This window comes from Saccopteryx bilineata, chromosome 4, assembly GCF_036850765.1.
Source record: "Saccopteryx bilineata isolate mSacBil1 chromosome 4, mSacBil1_pri_phased_curated, whole genome shotgun sequence".
Taxonomy (NCBI): Eukaryota; Metazoa; Chordata; class Mammalia; order Chiroptera; family Emballonuridae; genus Saccopteryx; species Saccopteryx bilineata.
In genome coordinates this window covers 251159871-251179940 of record NC_089493.1, presented here as the reverse complement: position 1 = coordinate 251179940, position 20070 = coordinate 251159871, and the positions used below count along the sequence as shown (strand labels likewise).

The 20070-nt window shown below is 34.7% G+C and overlaps 1 protein-coding gene and 1 non-coding gene across 2 annotated transcripts in view; both read right to left on the bottom strand.

The window, feature by feature from the left end:
- DMXL1 (Dmx like 1) overlaps nt 1–20070 on the bottom strand; it is a 157501-nt gene that overhangs the window by 123846 nt on the left and 13585 nt on the right. Inside the window, 6 exon segments of the mRNA XM_066274147.1 lie at nt 945–1123; nt 2469–2535; nt 5884–6016; nt 11702–11780; nt 14889–14960; nt 18458–18583. Coding sequence (XP_066130244.1) covers nt 945–1123; nt 2469–2535; nt 5884–6016; nt 11702–11780; nt 14889–14960; nt 18458–18583 — 656 coding nt within the window.
- On the bottom strand, nt 17976–18051 carry TRNAD-GUC (transfer RNA aspartic acid (anticodon GUC)). Its single transcript has one exon. It is a non-coding gene; the product is annotated as a tRNA-Asp (tRNA).

Here is a 20070-nt window from a genome sequence, read left to right as displayed (position 1 = left end):
ATATAGGTTCATAAATTATAACAAATGTGGAGAATGTTGACATAAGGGGAAGCTATGCATGTCTGAGAGCAAAGGATATATAGGAAATCTCTATACCCTCCCCTCCATTTTGCTATGGACCTTAAACTGATCTAAAGAAGTCTTAATATATACATATATATTGTAAATCTAGGTATATTCTGCTGCCTCAGAAGAACAAAACTGAAGCCAACAAATGGTCCAGGCACACTACCACAGATCAGTTTAGGACACTGCAAGTCATAAAGGGAAAAACTGTACTGCTCCACAGTATGGTCAAGTTGAAAATGGCCATGTGAAATAAAAAAGGGATTTCTATCTATACTTAAGTAATCTTTATAACTTACTAAGTACAGGCAACAATTCAATGGGATATCAAGTCTTGTGAGTGCTACAGGGAAGAAAGGAAGTGCTTGTATATGCACGTAGAGGTTAAACTAATACCTAGTTCAGGGCATCTTAATGTATAACCCACTCTCTTTTCCTCAAAGATGTCGGATATAATTAAATAAATGTTTGAAGTCTCTTGCTATGTCCTCTCAATAAAGGTAGGGGTTGTTTGTTCTTGCTTTTTTTTAACCGGAGGAGATACACATAGTACTAGATAAAGTAATGAAATTTGAAAAAGTCCATGCAAACAACAATATGGAGAATAAGTAAGGGATACAAGAATTGGAATCATAACACAGAGAAGAAAAAGATGCTAAACTCTGTAGAAGTAAATTATCCTTTCACATGGCTTTCCTCTTACATGTCAATCACAGCTGACCTGTGACCAGAAGTTTGCAAGTCAGGGACTATCTAATATTACTTGAATCTTCATAGGTAAAAGTCCTATACCTATGAATTTTCAAAGTAAGAAAAGTAGTCAAAGTCCCAAAGATGATGTTTTCTTAATACATGAGAAAAATTACTAATCCACTGACCTAGGCATATATTTGCTGGTTTTACGCCAGGAAAATCCATTTACAGCTCGAGGATGGGCCAGATATACAAAAGAAAAGTCAATTTCTCCTTGGGATTGTTTTTCTGAACTTTTATCTGGAGAGGTAACAGCTGTCCGCCAGTTTTCTACATTGTACCATACCTTTAAAAGACAGTCATCCTAAGAGAAAAAAACAAACAAACATGGAAAAACATCCACATCAGATTTAATGGTTAAGTTAAATAGCAAATGTAAGATTTTTCTCTCCAATCACAGAAACAGGGATGGGAAAAGGGGTTGAGCATGGAGGAACTGAGAAGAAAACCTCTGATTCTGATACTTTTCTATTAGCATTCCTTATTGTGCTCTGAGAATTAAAATGTGTGATGCGTACATTATGCAAGGGTTGGTTCAAGGAAAACTCTAGTTACCATACAGTATGGAAAATAGAGTCATTCAGAAAAGACTGAAAGATAAGTTACGGGTGCTTTTTCCACTTACCCAAATATCAAATAAGAAAGCATTACCACTAACAGACTTACAAAGACTAATAATGTCTGAAAAGGGCAGTTTTCATGAATTATCACATGATGTACAAAGAAAATATTGAAGATGATAATAAGCATTTAAAAACTACTACTATATAAAATAACCTAAGTAAAATAAAAATTGCACCTCCTAATCTGGGAAATAAGGGAACAAGAGAGACTAAAATGTACCAGGTTTTACTCCCAAACCATAATTGCATTCCCACCTTTAAAGTCAATCAGAATAACAGCTCCACTCTCTCCTAAAAAAACCTCACTGAGGATTTAGAGTACGTTTCTCATATTCTTAACCCGCAGAAGGCTTTGAGCAATGAGAACAGTAACTTCACTTGTGCATTAACTGCTCTGTGAACCAATAATTAAAAATAAAACATTTTCAAGGAAATACATTATTCTAAAATCAATAGGTAATGACAAAGAAAATTATTACAAATGTCCTTCTAGAAAGTCTGTAATTTCTTATATCTTAATCCTTAATATATGTCAGCTTAAAGATAATATAAATAGTGCAATAGTTCATTGATAGTATACTACATGCAAGACACCACGCCAATCACTTTACTTGTACTGTCTAAATTAACCCTATGATGAATGATCTGAAGTAGGGATTTTTTAATCCTCAGTTTACAAATGAGAACGCCAAAGCACAAAGAAATTAACTATACTGCTCACAAAAGTTAGAGGATATTTCAAAATGAATATGAAGCTATAAAATATCCCCTAATTTTTTGAGCAGTATATTTACCCAATATCAAAAAGCTGGTAAATGGCAGTTTTAATAACGACAGATTACCTTTAAGTCTATGCTATTTCAATTATACCATACTGCCTTTTAATAAAGTCATATTGAACCAAATTTTACTATTTCACGTTTTAAACAAAATATTTTCAACTTAAATAAAAAAATAAAACCGTCTAATTTTTTTGAAGTTTCAAATATATAAACACAATCTGTCAATAGCATTTTCATAAATTACCTTCCCAGCAGTGGCAAAAAATTCTCCATCTGGTGAAAATTTCATTAAATAAATTTGGGAAGCAGTTCTGTAAATTAAAGATATAAGGAATAATTATTAAGAAAAATTCAATGAGAAAGCAATATTACTCCATTAAACAATATTCAGCAATTTCTTCAAATAATAAAATTTTTGATAATACAAGTTTTACACTTACTTTTAAGTATAGCTCATAATTATAAATTTAAAAATATAACTTTAAATTAAATATGAAGATTATTTTTATGTAAAAATATTCATGTATAAGAATCATGCAAAGAACAACTTATCAGTCTTTAAAATTTAAGAGTCATAGCTCTCATTCCCTCAGAATTTGAAAGAATGGTTATATTTTTAATCTGGATATCTGATTTCCAGAGCCGTAGATAATCTGTATTCCAAAATACATTTTCATGGACAAACTAATATTTTAAAAAGCACTCTGCTTTATGGTAGCATGTGACTAAATACAGATCCCGTGTGGGTTAGGGACCGTCAGGGACTGAGCCTTCCAGCTTCACCTATATACTTGGTGAGTACTTGCTCTTCTTCTCCAAGGAGTTTTGGCTCATTTCTGTTCACAGCCTTTCCCTTTGGCTACTCATAAATGTTGATCTCAAGACTCTCACTATCTTTGCCTTCCTTTCCTTATCCAAGTTCATGCTTAGATGCATCCTAAAATTATTTGTAAAGCAGGCCAGAGATTAATTCAGTCACAGTTCATTCCAAATACAAATATTTTTTTCCTCACTTTAAATGTAACAAATACATACTATAAAATATTGATACAGATGAATAAGAAAAAAATAAAACCATCTTTAGTTTCACCGATACCATGACACCAATTCTCAGGCAAAACCACACTTAATATTTTAATATAAAGATTTCCAGATGCATCTGTCTGCTATTCCTCTCTATTTCCTACGGGAGGGTGTGGGGGAAGAGGGTTTGGAAACTGAGGCCACATCAACAGTTTGCTTTGCAACATTTACTTATTTAAAGATACATTATGGCCTGACCAGGTGGTGCCGCGGGAGGGTGTGGGGGAAGAGGGTTTGGAAACTGAGGCCACATCAACAGTTTGCTTTGCAACATTTACTTATTTAAAGATACATTATGGCCTGACCAGGTGGTGCCGCAGTGGATAGAGGGTCAGACTGGGAGGCAGAGGACCCAGATTTGAGACCCCAAGGTCACTGGCTTGAGCATGGGTTCACCAGCTTTAGCTCAGGGTTGCTGGCTTGAGTGTGGAACCACAGACATGACCCCATGGTCACTGACTTGCGCCCAAATGTCACTGGCTTGAAGCCTAAGGTCACTAGCTTGAGCCCAAGGTTGCTGGCTTGAGCAAGGGGTCACTTGTTTTGCTGTAGCCCCCCATCAAGGCACATATGAGAAAGCAATCAATGAACAACTAAGGGAGACTAAGGAGCCGCAATGAAGAATTGATGCCTCTCATCTCTCCTTCCTGCCTGTCTGTCCCTATCTGTCTCTCACCCTCTCTCTCCCTCTCTGTCACACACAGACACACAAAAGATATATTATGAAGTTTTATGTATCAATATGTGTAGACCTCCATTATTTTATTGACCCACGCTCAGAGCCAATAACCTTGGGGTTTCCGACCTGGGCCGGTTCACCCCTCCTTAGGCAACCTGGTGGTCCCCCGCTCCCGGGAGGTCACCATATTGATGCCAAACTTAGTGCGGACACCCGATTGGCATAGTGCACTAAAGCCCAGAACTACTGGGCTCAAGCGATCCTCCCGCCTCAGCCTCCCGAGTAGCTGGGACTACAGGCGCGCGCCACCACGCCGGGCAACCTTGGGGTTTCGAACCAGCAACTTCAGTTTTCCAGGTCAATGCTTTATCTACTGTGGTACCACCGGTCAGGCTTCATTTCTTGATTTGAAGTGAGATCAATCAACTCTTAATATGCTTATGATTCATATGTACTACCATTTAAAATATTTCTCTTCATTGTCCTGTTGTTCACTATTAAGATATCTGTTTCTTTTCTAAGACTCTGGTTTAAAAAAGGCATTAACCCAAAATTGCAAATATTTCCTCTCAATTTTTTGGTTTTTTCCCCTTTATGGTCATTTTGATTTACAGAAACTTTTCATTAATATAGAAAAATGATCAGTTTCTAGTTTTGGTGTCATACTTAAGTCTTTCCCTGACTATAAAGCAGCACTTTTTATTCCATTACAATAGAATGGAATAAAATAAATGACAAACGTTAGCCATATATGTAAACTTCCTAGTAGCCACATTTTAATATAAAAAGAAACAGGTGTGAAATTAATTTTTTAAGCTATAATAGATGTCAAAAATATTATTTCAACATGTATTCAATAGTCAATAAATAATAGAATATTTTATACACTTTGTGCTAAGTTTTTGAAATCCAGTGTGTATTTCATACTTATAGCACATCTCAATTTTGGGTTAGCTGCATTTCAAGTATTCAACAGTGATATATGGCTAGTTGCTATCAATACTGGATATTCACCTATATTTCTAATATTTGTTTCACTGTATAGAAATTCAATTTGTCCTTCCTTTGAAATTTATTTTGGTGCCAATATAACACAGACTCTAACTTCATTTTCACATCCATAGAGCTAGCCAATTTGCCCACTGATGTAAAATACCACCTTATATATCGAATCTCCATGTATAACTGGGTCTAACCCTGAACCCCAAACTGTCTGTTCATTTTTTTCCTCTCCTCATATTTATTTTTTTATCTATAAATATTTTAAATTCTTTTTCATTGAATGAGGGTGACAGTGGGTAATAAAATTATACAGGTGTACAATTCTATAATACATGATCTATATTCTGTTGTGTACTCATCGCCTCACGTCACGTCTCCTTCCATCACCACTGATCTCCCCTCACCCTCTCTACCTCTCCCTCCTTCGCTCTTGTAATCATCACACTGCTGTCTAGGTCTGAGTTGTTTTTTTTCCTTTGCTCAATCTGTCTACTCATGTCAATAACAAATTGTTTAGAACTTTGGTTAAAAGAGAAATTACAATGGGATTTTGACTAAAATTAGGTTTAATATGCAGATTACTTAGGGAAAAACTTTCATTCAAAAGCATAAGTGTCTCTCCTTTTGTATAAATTAGCAAGTTCTATTTAATAATCTTCATATATAGGCCTTACACATTTCTTTCGTTTCTTTGTAATTGTTTTATTCAACAAGTAAAAACAAATAAATCTGTAGAACACAGGCAATGGTAAATTCTCTGTATGTAGGAAAAGTCATGTCACAGAATAAAAAATAATACTTTTTACATTAGTGTGGTTTTACAAAACTAAAATGCATTTATAATAAAACCACATGGAACAGGTTTGTTGGTTTAATCCCCTAATTAATTGCTTACTTGCAATGCCAAATGCATCTCCAATCTCCGCAGTGAAGATCTGCTTTACCCAGATTTTCATCTTCAGTCGGCTTCTCCAAGGAAGAATCAGACCAGAGTTGCAAACAGCTAGAACCGGTTAAAAGACGACTGCCTAAAAATATATATGTTATTCACCACTTATTATTTAAATATTTAGTGAGTTACATACTCAATAGTTTCATATAATACTATAAAGATAAAAACAACTTCTAAAAAGTCAAATGACAAGATTAGGGGGAAGGGGGAATAAAGTTGTATTTTAATTTTGTTGAAACAACTTGGGAAGAAAACAAGATTTTATAATCTCTCATTCAACAAATATTTAATGAACATCTTCTCTGTACCAGACACTGCCAGGCACAAAGGATGCCATGACAAATGTAACACTGTTGTTTTCATAATGAGTTTACCTTATGTAAAGAAATACTATGAACAGAGGCATGAAGACATGCAAATTCAAATATATGCCCAAGAATGGCTTGACTGGAAAAATAAATAAGGTTGGGAAAAAAAATCTGAAGACAGATTATGAAACATTTCTGATGCTCATAAGGAGTTTGGAGTTTGTTGTAGGTATGTGGAATTAAAGGTTTTTAAGTGGGAGGAGGGAGTTGACATAAGTGGATCTGTATTTTAGAACAAGGGGTCTCAACTGGGGTGAGGGGTATCAACAGATATTTAACAAGGCCTGTGAACCTCCCTTCAATAAGATATGCAAAAGTTACATGTACAGTATGTGCATTTTTCTAGAGAGACAGTCCATAATTTTCACCATACTTTCAAAGATTCCAGTACACAAAGAAGGGTAAAGATCCATTTTAGAAAGGAACTCTAGTGATAGACAAGATTAGAGAAAACATAAGACAGAGAAACGTGGTTAATTGTAATAATACTGATAGAAAATCATGAGAATCTAAATCAAACATTAAAGTACTAAGCAAGGATTTGAAAGCCATTTCAAAAGCAGAATTTTCAAAGCTTAACACCAACTAAAAAACAGGAATAGACAACAGGTTTCAAGGACATATTTCAGCTTTATGACTTAGGTAACTGAGTAGAATACTGTGCTATCATCCAAACAAACAAACAAAAAAGATAAAGAAAGAGATGCAATTTTGGCCAAAATGCTGATAATAAATAAAGCATTCATCTTGGCAATTACAGCCTATACACTGGTGTCTCTCTGGAAATACATTTTATTTCAAAAGGAAAGTGGGTCTCTGGCAAAACATAGATGTTAGGTCAAAAACCCTTGTGTCTAATTCTCAAATAAATCACTTAATTAGCATGTGAATTGGATCTAGTTGGGCAGCTTTTGAGTTTCAATTTTCTCATCTATAAAATTAAAAATCTGTAGAGTTGTGGTAAGGATTACCTATAAAATGTATAATGTATTTAGCACTTAGCAGAAGCTCAATAAACAGTAACAACTAGGGGAAAAGTCTCACAGGCAGATAAAAATAGCACAGAAAGTATTAATGAGACTTTCCATTTAAATATGATTAGTATTCCACTGTTTAGCTTACCAACAGATACAAGTTTTCTTTTTGAGATATAGTTGGCAATAACATTATATTAGTTTCAGGTATGTAACATAATGATTAAATAGTTATATATATTGTGAAATGATCACAATAAATCTAGCTTACATCCATCACTACACATGGTTACGACTTTTTTCCTTATAACAACTTTTGAGATCTACTCTCCTAGTAACTTGCAAATAAACATACAGTATTATTAATTATAGTCACTGTGCTGTAGATTATATCCCCAGGACTTATTTCTTTTATAACTATACATTAATGCCTTTTGACCACCCTAACGTAGTTTGGCCACTATCTACTTCCTATCTCTGAAAACTACCAATCTGTTCTGTGTATTTCTGAGTTCACTTTTTACAAGTTTTCTTTAACATAAACAGAAAATAAAATCATTCCATGAAAGATTAAGAATTTACTAGAGAATACAAAATAATTAATACCTGGTATAGAATGAAACAAAAGTAGGTAAGGTATGGTATAAAATATATTGATTTGAACACAAAGGGCAGAGGTGTGGATATTATAAAAGGAAGAAAAAACATAAAAACCTACAACAGAAAGTTATGATTTCAGCAAAATACAATAGTGGTTTCTGAGACAACGCAAAAAGCATTATAGTCAGATTAGTATCATCATTTGAAAAAAATTTCTTTATATCCCAGTACCTGGCACATAAATATGTAAATACTGATCAAAACCAAAATACAAATATTTCAGGTAAGACATTTAAAATCATTTTTATAAATAACTACAAAGTTTACTAATAGCTCCCAAATATTTATTTCAGCTATAATGTATTCCTCAACAAATTCTAAATTTTAAACTTCTGTATGTTAAAAAGAAAAATAATAAACTTTTATGTGAATTTTAACTCAATCATAGTTAAAAAAGCAAATGGTCATGAGCTATTGTCAAGTCACTAGTAGATATATATATATATTTTTATATATATATATATATATTTTTTTTTTTTTTTGAAACGGGGAGAGACAGACAGACTCCCACATGCGCCCGACCGGGATCCACCCAGCACGCCCACCAGGGGCGACGCTCTGCCCACCAGGGGGCGATGCTCTGCCCCTCCGGGGGGTCGCTCTGCCGCCATCTCCTCTCCAATGGAGCCTTGGCTGCGGGAGGGGAAGAGAGAGACAGAGAGGAAGGAGGGGGGGGAAGCAAATGGGCGCTTCTCCTATGTGCCCTGGCCGGGAATCGAACCCGGGTCCCCCGCACACCAGGCCGACGCTCTACCGCTGACCCAACCGGCCAGGGATATATTAAAAATAATTAATTACCTTTTAATACTACTCTGTAATGCCGTTTTTAGAGGAATTTAACATTCATGCTATCCTCTAAAACCTTAGTACCAACAGACCATGGGTACAAAAATTATCAGTCAATTCAAATATTAAGTGTTTTTATTGCAGTTAATATGATACTTCAAGTAACCAGTTTACTTGCTAACAATATTTCTATAGGATTTTATCATTTACCAAATACTTCCCTATGTAATGCCTTATTTGATCACTGAAAAACTATTTTGTGAACTACATATTATCTTAATTTATGAATTAACCATTCTTGACCTATTAAGTAATCTGTTTATGATCACAAAACTGTAGTCAAATATGTAACATTTATTGAGAGCTTAATATATCCTGGGTCCCTAAAGATAACTAAAATACTGAAACAAATAAATTTCATTCCTTGTCTAATAAAATAAAATAAAATGAACCATGTAAACAAATAATTACAACAGACTATAGTGTCATAACTTAGCAACTGTAAATTATCATCCAAATAGAACACTTGTGAGAGTAGAAGGTAACACATTTAATAATTAAATGAGAATAACAGGTATAAACTAAGACCTACATCACCCTATCCACAATCACCCTATTTCAAAATCTTGTACTAACTGCTGAATTCGAACCCAGCTCTGACCTCTTTTCTTTCTATGTATAAAATATACATGCAGGTTACCAGCTATTATACCTAAATCTTAAAATCTCATGAGAAGAAACATTTTAACACAATGTATGATTTTAAAATAAAAATCTCAAAGATAATCTCTTTTTTTGCCCAGTGGGGTGGGGGGAGAGAGAGAGAAAGAAGAAGGGAGAGAGATGAGAAGCATCAACTCATAGTTGCATCACTTTCGCTATTCACTGACTGCTTCTCATATGTGCCTTGACCCTTTGTTTAAGCCAGCAACTTTGGGCTCGAGCCAGTGACCTTGAGCTTCCAGCCAGCAACCTTTGGGCTCAAACCAGCGACCATGGGATCATGTTGGTAATCCCACACTCAAGCCAGAGAAACCACACTCAAGCTGGAGAGCCCTCACTCAAGCCAGATGAGCCCATGCTCAAGCCGGAGACCTCATGGTTTCAAACTTGGGACTTCAGTATCCCTGCCACCACCAGCCAGGTGACAGTCTTCTTTTATAAAATTTCTGGCCTTGGCCGGTTGTCTCAGAGGTAGAACATTGACCTGGTATATGGAAGTCCCAGGTTCCATTCCCAGTCAGGGCACACAGGAGAGGCGATCATCTGCTTCTCTCCCTTCCTTTTCCCCTTCACCTTTTATCTCCCTCTCTCTCTTCTCCTCCCACAGCCGTGGCTCAACTGATATAAGCATGTTGGCCCCAGGCTCTGAGGATGGCTTCGTGAAGCCTCCACCTCAGGAGCTAAAAATGGCTGAGTTGCAAGCATCGGCTCCAGATGGGCAAAACATCAGCCTCAGATGGGCAGAGCATTGGCCCCCGATGGGGATCACCAGATGTATCCTAATCAGGGTGCATAGGGGAGTTTATTTCCCCTCCTCACACTTTAATAATAATAATTTTTCAAAGGTTCTAAAATTTGTGTTACAACTTAACTTTCCTCAGATATTTCATCTACCGTATTAAAATTTAAACTATTTTTTCTACCTAAACTGATGACCTGGTTATGTTCCAAAGATAACTTCTTTCTCATATTCTAGATTAGCTATTTTCAAATGGTATGCCACAAGAAATTGTAAACCATGTAATACCTGACTATTTCGTTAGGGGTACTGACCTTTTCCTTTTAAATTCTCAAATAAAAACATTGACAATAGCCAATACCACAGGAATGGTCTGGTGTGAATGAATCAAAATTATATCTTTTTTTTTTTTTTGTCTGATTGGCAAAAAATATATTTTGGTGTGCCTCTGGATTTTAGTAACTAGTTTACGTGTGCCGAGAAATGAAAAAGATTGAAAATCACTGTTGTAGACTCCAGTTTCTAACTCTCTACTGGACATTGCTATATGATATGAAAGCACTTCAAATTCCACACATGCAAACAAAACCTGTGTTCTACTCTGTTGCATATTTACTCTCCTTCTTCTGGTGGTCATAGATATCTTCAAACTCATGTGAAATCCAGTTGTCAAGTAATGTCAATTTTATTGCTAAATGCATTTCATATTTGTGCACTCCTTCCTTTCATTATTCATTTAATATTAATTAATACCTACTATGTTAAAGGTACTGAAATAAGTTCTTATTTCTCATTCAGACTACTGTAAAGACATACTTTCCAAAGGTAATTGTAACTATAAATAATATATTTACCCTCCTGTTCCTCTTGTCTCTAATTCTTCTAATTCACTGCTCACAGAAAACTCTTGTAAAACACTTGTCACTAGCCACTTTCAAAAACCAATTATATTATTAGACAACTAGAAAGAATTAGATTCAAATCCCTTACCATGACTTTAAGGCTTTCTACAATATGATGCAATCTTATCTCATCACCAGATTCACTTGTCTTAATGAATTACTAAAATCTATTATAATCTATCTTACACTTTCTTTGTGGCTCTGCTCATCGTGGTAAATTGGTGAAAATGGCTTTGGAAGGTTTTTAAATACAGAAATAGATAACTGGTACATAATACACACTAACTCTTCCTACAATTCCTTTTTTTCCCTTCTCACTGTCCCCACCTTCACTGTTAAATCTCTCTCTGAGGTTAAAAGCCTCCTCTTCAATCAAACTTTGTCCAGAAGAAATTAATGCCACCTTCTCAAAATAATAGGTATTCCTCCTATAGTTGGAAACTATTGCAGTGTATCTTCATTTTACCATAAGTTCGAAAAAAGCACAATTTTATTACTTTTTTGTTCCCCACAATCTCACACAAAGCAGAACTGTAAAACATAACAGTAAAAAAAGCAATAGCTAGGAAAGTGATATTTCATTTCAGTTAATTCTGCTTCTGTTCTTACCGGCGGGATCCCAAGTGATATTGTGTGCTGTTGATTCCAGAAAAAACTGACCGCTTTTCTGCCATTGACTATATACTTCCTAAAATTAAAATAAAAGATTATTTATCCAATTATTATTGACACTTTTTGTCAAACAAATGTATATATTCATTATAATTAATACTACATGCATTTTCTTTAGGTATAACTGACCATGCAGTCATGTTTAAGAAGAACAAAACATTTAATTCTGTCAAGAAAAATAAGAATATGTGGTAGAGGAGATTATTGAGAGACTATCCACCCCTGGGGTCCAAAAGTCTATTGTTAGTATATTTAAACAACTAATAATAGTATACTCCACCTTAGGCAATATTCTTAATGACCTCAGATTTATGTGTGAAAACTCAGAAGAGATGGAATCCTTCCATTATAATGTATAATTTAAGTCTTTTCATTCCTTAAAGGAATAGTTTTCAACTTTTTTATCTGAAAGCCAGTAAGAAATATATGTTGTATTGTGAACCAGTATATATATAATATACAAATCCAATCAGAAGTAATCTACCCTCATTATAAGTGATGCACTCTTAACATTTCTACTCTATTTAATTCTCCTTTATATTCAGGTTGTGGCCTACTAGGTTGATTTCACTGACCTCTAATAGATTGAGGCCCATAACACTTTCTTAATGTAGTGGTTCTCATACTTTAGTACAAGAATAACCTTAATGTTTATTAAAAATTCAAATTTCCTCCCCGGCCGAATAGCTCCATTGGTTGGAGCATTGTTCTGACACACCATTGTTATGGATTTGATCCTCAATCAGGGCACATGCAAGGAGCAACCAACGAATGCATAAATAAGTGGAGCAACAAGTGGGTTTTATTTTCTCTCTCTCCCTCTTTCTCTAAAATCAGTAAATATGTTTGTAAAAATCTTTTTAAAAATTCAAATTTCCAAGACCTACTACTGTATGTCCAAATGTTCAGGCTCAGAAGGTTGAAGACAAGGCACCAGATTCTGCACTTCAAACAACATCCCAGATAATTTTGATACTGGTGGCTGCAGCACATGATTTTTTATAACACTGCCTTGAAGAAATGGCTCTCAATCGCAGTGTCCATCAAAACCCTCTCTAGAACTAGATATACAGTGCCTAGACACAACCCCCACACTACAGATTTAGAAGTTCCCGGGGCAGGATCTATACACATGCATCAACTAGTGATTCTGAAGAGTACCTCTCATAAAGAACCACCATTCTAAAAAAAAAAGCCAGAATGTACAAAGAAATGGAAATATCTTTTATATATATTATATATTTATTTATATATATATTAATATATATATATATATATATTTTTATGAGGATCTAAAGATTCTCTGAGTAGACCCTGGAATAAGAGATTTCGTGTGCCTTCCAAGTCTACAGTTCCTCCATCTGAACAGGCTTTCTCTTTAGCCGTCAGGCTTTTTTTTACCCTCTCTGCAAAGTTAGTGCTACCTACCAATAAATCAGGCTCTTTCTAATGAGTTGTTGACACTGTTATATTAAACAATCATATAACAAGAGTGAAGGGGCAAAAACTGAAAATCTCAATTCTACCCATATTAATACAAGCATTTTAACATAATGCACAGATTTGTTAAAAATCAGTTTAGTTTATTTAATAAACATACTATTATTTGAAATATATTGTTCTGAGTGGAGCAACCACCTTTAAAATTTAGTTTCAGTACTGTCAATTACTAATTCACAATGCTGTAAGAGCTTCCAATATTGGATTCATTAAGTAATGTCTAAACACAAATAAAAAACAGGGGAGAATTGTGAATTCCCCACCTATAAAATTTTAAAATGGGTATAAATCCAGAGAAAAATCTTTTTCATTAATATAAGGTACAGAAAAGAAAAGAAGGCTCACACTTAGGGATCAATAAAGCTGGTTTTATTCTTAGTTCTGTGGCTCATTGGTCAAATCACATTTCTTTTTGGACCTCTGAGGTCTTAATTATAAAAGAAAAAAATACAGCTATAAAACTAAGTCAGAGAAAATATGTAAGACACTAACGAGTGAAAACTATGAAAGATACATAAAAGTATGTCTATTATTAAAACACTGCTTTGTTCTTTAACATATTCTACACAATCTCTGACATCATGTCATCCTTACAATAGCTCATGAAGAATATGACAGTAACCAATCTCAGAATTCAGTTAAGAGTCTTCTAAAGCTCCTTGCTTATTAGCTCAAACAGCTAAGCCGCAGCAGAAAATCCCCAATTCTCTGACCCGTAATAAAGTCTCTTTGCACCACACTATACTGATCTTTTGTCATGTGGTTTAAATCACTAGTTTTTAATTTTGTTACTGATTTTTTTTTTTAGAAAGACAGAAACACTGATATGTTCCACTTATTTATGCATTCACTAGTTGATCCTTGTATGTGCCCTGACCGGGAAACAAACCTGCAACCCTGGCGTATTGGGACAATGCTCCAAGCAACTGAGCTGCCTGGCTAGTGCTAAATTACCCACTTAATCTTCAGTGCAGATGTGGAGATGGGTAAAATAACCTGGTTTGCCTGTCATATTTAAAGACATTTAAACTGCTCAAGAAATCTACTATATAACCTCAATAATTATAAACTACCATTTAACCAGCTTTCAGAACTATTCCTGATTATAATTTCTTAAGACAGTTCACTGGCCTGTTAACCATAATATCACATGATATAATAAGTTCAAGAAAATAGTCCTAGAGGTATGGTAAGACTCTGCAGTTAAAACATGTAACTTTAAGAACAAAATACATAAGGCAGTAAATCTATGTGAAAGTAAATCATAAAAGCAAAGAATAAAGTGCCACCTAAGACTGGACAATGGTGTCTGTACCAGCAGTAACTTTATCATAACTGCCAAAGAAAGTTGTGGACTCTTTAAATACAGAAAAAAAAATGTCAGGAGCAAAAATAAATAAAAATATTGCAAGACAATTCATTAGCACAGTTTAGTTAAATTCTATTTCAATGAAAGATTTAAACATTTTTAACATGAAAGTGGCATTTAACATTTATTGTTAACTATAGTGTACAGTTTATACTAATTTATTTGATGATCATTCTGACTTTGTACTCTAAAAAATAACATCTTTTAATACTCAAGACATTTTGATTCCTAAAAGAAAAATGAGAAGTTACTGACCAAATTTTTCTTTTGCTTCGGTAGGTTAACTGGTTCAAAAACAGAGATAACATTTCCATAGCATGCTGCAATCTTCAAAAAAAAATGAAAAAAAAATTATGGCTAAGTTAACTTACTTATAAATCAAAAGAGCAAAGGAAATTAATAGTATAACTTAAAAACTATGCCCACATGTGCAATTTCATTCACCAATACTTGAGAATGTCCGTTTTAGAGACCATCACATCTGGATCAGAATCCCAGTGCATACTGTCTGTCACTCACTGTGTAACTAGCAAGTTAATCTCTCTGAACCTTAGTTTCTCTATCTATATTTATAAAATGTATAATACTATCTTCCTAATAGAATTATTTTTAGGGTTGAAAGAACATTTGTAAAACATCTTATATATTATTATAAGATACATAGCAAATGTTAATTCCATTCCTCACAGAAGAATATATAATGATGTATTCCTTGTCAAGTAGAACATTTGACAGGACTTAAAATCAGTTTTTAGCCTCAAAGTTCACAATTCTGTGAGTATATATTCAACATTTTAAAAATAAAACTTAGATATGTTCCTTTGTGTACTCTCTAAGGCATGTATTTTTTTTAATATTCTCTTTTATTTGTGTATGTTTAAAACCGACCCTTTAAATCAATGGAGTATAACCCTTCCTGGCTCTGTTTATTAGGTAGTTATTACTAATGTTTGAGTGAGTCACAAATGAAGAACACTGAAATATCAGAAAACAGATAAGATAATCCTACAGAAAGACAGATTCAATGAATAAGATTAAATGAATTAATTATTAAATAAATGAAAAAATAATAATATATAATCTAGGGAAAGGGTAAGGAATGAAGATGTAACATACATATGGGGGAAAAATCTTTCAATGGATATTTTTAAGTGTTCTGAGGAACCTTAGGATATAGAAATCATCTACTGAGTTGGTCTGGGAGGGAGTATTTAGTTTGGGCCTTTAATGTATAGGTAGTATTTCTTCAAAGGACAGTAAATATTCAATTTTAGAAATAAGGCATAATATGAACACAAATGTAAAGACTAAAAGAGGCAATGTGGTATGTTGGAGGTGACTGACCACCAGCCAAGCTAGAAGAGAGGATTCCTTAAATAGAACAACGAACATGAGGCCAAAAAGGCAGGTTTGAGCCAGTTGTTCAGGGCCCCACGATAAGGTGAACAGTTAGCTAAGGTAATAGTAAGCTAAGAATGTTTTTAAACAATGAGTAATAAACAATGAATAATAAAACAATAAATGTTTTAAACAAGTGAATAAAAAGATAAATGCAGATGAATTTCCTCAAGAAAATTTAATCTGGTAGTACTATAAAGAAAAATATTAATGATAAAATATTGATGTCTGTGGTACCAAGTACTATTTCCTTCTTAAAGGCAAATAGTAGTACCTATGTATCAAAACTTATAAAATGTTCTTCCTGATATCTTAAGGAATCATTTGCTTATACTGATACTAGTAAAACAAAAAAAAAGCCTTTTATCAGAATGATTATAAAACCAAATGACCTCTTCATTCTAACCTGAACTGTCATGTAATCTAGCTTATCACAAAAAGATAATTCATACTGAAAATTATTAAAATTACATTTCCAATATTAACCAACCCTATCTGTGTCTAGATGGTATAAGTGAGTTTTTACACAATAATAAGATTATAGCAACTAGAGCTAGGAGCTCAAACATGGGAAAAAAAAGAAAAAAATCTCAAGTTTTAGTATTGTATAAGAAAGATCATTTTGCAGTACAGTGAGACTGAAATGAGTAAACAAAAGAAAGATGAGAGACACTTGTAACTGTATTAAAGAGAAGGGGGCACAGGAGTAGCAAAAGGAAGAGTAGTTCAACAAATAAGTAAGGACTGCAAGAGGCAAAACTCCTTTTACCATCAGTTTCTTTAAACTAGGTCCCCGAAGTAATATTCAGACTGGCAGGTCTATTAGAAATGATAGATTTTTTTAAAAAAGGATTGAGTCCACTTTGGTTCCTCACACAAAATGTCTGGTGGCATCATATAGTAAAAAAAAAAAAAAAACTACGTATTTAATTATCTAGCAAAAATATTAACTGTTTGAGTAGTACAAACATTCATGTATGTCCTTGTGCCTTCTGACCATACAGAGTTCGATCGATGTTTTAAAAATGTGTAAGGCAACATTAAAAAAGGCAAATGTATGTGCTTCTTGTTTCCATAAATTGGTTATCAAACAAACATGATTTTAAGTTAATAAAACTGGAACTGGAACTAATTTCATATACTGAAAGAAAACTCACTCGCAGGGGTCAATGAACATGAAAAAAACTCACTACATAAAAGGTTAAATAAAGTTGTAAAGTTCACCCCAGTATAGTCCACAGGAAACCATACCTAGACCTGGCTCCCTATGCCAGGTGCTTTATTAAGCTATATACTACACAGCCTATTAGTTAGGACTCTCCCAATACCTGCATTTTATAGAACCGTATTTAACCTGATTGATACAGCATCACATGCTGTTTCTTTTGTTGTTGCTGTTTTATACTTTCAAGATTACTTTTTACTTTTCATATACATGTAATAAATTAAGAAAAAATTATAGACTTTAGAAGAGTTTATCTTCATTTTAGTACAAAGTTTATCCAGAAATTACAAAGAGGTAATTATCTGTCTACAGACACGTATCTCTAACAAAATGATTTCTCTTCAGTAGTTTATTTTTAAATAGATGGAAGATTGTCATCCTGTCCTTTGAGTCAATCAATTTTTTTTTTTTTTGTATTTTTCTGAAGCTGAAAACGGGGAGAGACAGTCAGACAGACTCCCGCATGCGCCCGACCAGGATCCACCCAGCAGGCCCAACAGGGGCAACGCTCTGCCCACCAGGGGGCGATGCTCTGCCCCTCCGGGGCATCGCTCTGCCGCGACCAGAGCCAATCTAGCGCCTGGGGCAGAGGCCAAGGAGCCATCCCCAGCGCCTGGGCCATCTTTGCTCCAATGGAGCCCTGGCTGCGGTAGGGGAAGAGAGAGACAGAGAGGAAGGAGGGGGTGGGGGTGGAGAAGCAAATGGGCGCTTCTCCTATGTGCCCTGGCTGGGAATCGAACCCGGGTCCCCTGCACGACAGGCCGACGCTCTACCGCTGAGCCAACCAGCCAGGGCCGAGTCAATCAATTTTTAAATAAGCTTTAGACTGGTGCAGGCAATAAGTACTAAATACAGGTAATAAGTAGTACTAAAGTTCTCTGTCAACTCACAGAGAAGACTATGCTTTATTTTGAAATTATATACTTCATAGACCAGCGGTTCTCAACCTGTGGTTCGCGACCCCCGCCTAAAGCCATCGGAAAATACATAATGCATATCAGGTATTTACAATCCGAATCATAACTGTAGCAAAATTACAGTTATGAAGTAGCCACCAAAATTATATTTTGGTTTGGGGTCACCGCAACATGAGGAACTGTATTGCGGGTCACGGCATTAGAAAGGTTGAGAACCACTGTCATAGACTATCCTGGCATAAACCATATTCAAAAATGTCTTATATTATCACAAGATTACAAACCTTGCCTTGTTGCATTGAACAGTCTACACATCCTACTTGAATATTTCCATGTTTAGCTCCTGGGATTATTTGTAACCTTTCAAAATCACTTCCCAATATAACTATGTCACATCCAGATGCATAAGCCTATAAAAAAAAAAAAGGAACAAAAAATAAAAACAATAAAATTGTCAAGACCTAGCATGTAAAATACTAGCATTGAATATTACATTTTAACAGACTCATTTAAAGTTTTTTAAAATTTTGTATTATTTGAGAATACTTCCTTTACCTCCCATATACAAGTCCCATCAGCAAATTTAATCAGTCCTATCAGCAAAAAATATACCAATTAGTTCACTTCTTCCTTCTCCACTGAATACTACCACCCTTATCTCAGTTCATCTTTCTCTTGCACCATTGTTAATAGCTTGACTGTTTCCTTTCTCACCTCGAATTTCTTTCCACACAAAAATTACACTGATCTTTTTAAAATGTTTATTATACCAAGTACTTTTCCCTGTTTAAACCCCTTCAATAGTTTCTTGGAATAAAATTCCAACTCCTTACCATGATCAAATCCCCTAAATGATTGTTTTGATTCTTCAAAACCACCTCAAGGTTGTCTTTCTTTCCCCTAATTAGTTCCTGTCCCTAACTGCCCTTCCTTCTGTTCCTTAGGTACATCAATCTTTTCCACCTCAAGGTGTTTATCTACTTTTTATCTGCCTGGTCTTTGTCTAGCCAGCTTCTTTTCAACATTTAGGTCTAAGTCCCTGACCTACCTCCCCACCTGCCCCACCCACTTCTCTCTAATTCCTTTCCACCACATTACTATTTATTTTTCTTTGTAGTATACGTATATTATAATTTGTAAATATATTTCTTATTATTATCCATTTCTATTATTAGACATAAAGTTCCAGACAAAATGGTAGGGTTTGAGTTTATATTGTTCTGTGCTCCAGCACTCAATTTTAACTGAAAGGCCTGCTTTAGAAATACCTATGGAATAAATGAAGTATTTAATTTTATAAAGGCAGCCATCATAACCAAACAAAATAAAAGGCTTATTGGCAAGTATTTTATAATTCCTTTAGAATTTTCCAATGAGCAGAATTCTTCCAACTAGAACTCTTTTTGTATTCCATACCCTCCTAGCTCACAGGAGTTCCTTCCATTATAGCAGGGGTCAGGAACCTATGGCTTACGAGCCAGATGTGGCTCTTTTGATGGCTGCATCTGGCTCGCAGACAAATCTTTAATAAAAAAAATAATAACATTAAAAATATAAAACATTCTCATGTATTACAATCCATTCATTTCCTACCACTCATGTTCATGGTTGTGAGTGGCTAGAGCCAATCACAGCTGTCCTCTGGGACAACAACAAATTTTTATTGGATAATGCATAATGTACACAGGTCGTTGTATGGCTCTCACGGAATTACATTTTAAAATATGTGGCGTTCATGGCTCTCTTGGCCAAAAAGGTTCCCGACCCCTGCATTAGAGGGTAAATGGCCATCCTAAAATGCATGTATTATTGGTCAACATGCAGTATAACACTGATAATAAAACACCTATCACAAACTATTTTTCCTCCTGATAAGTTCTTAAAGTTCTTGTTTTTG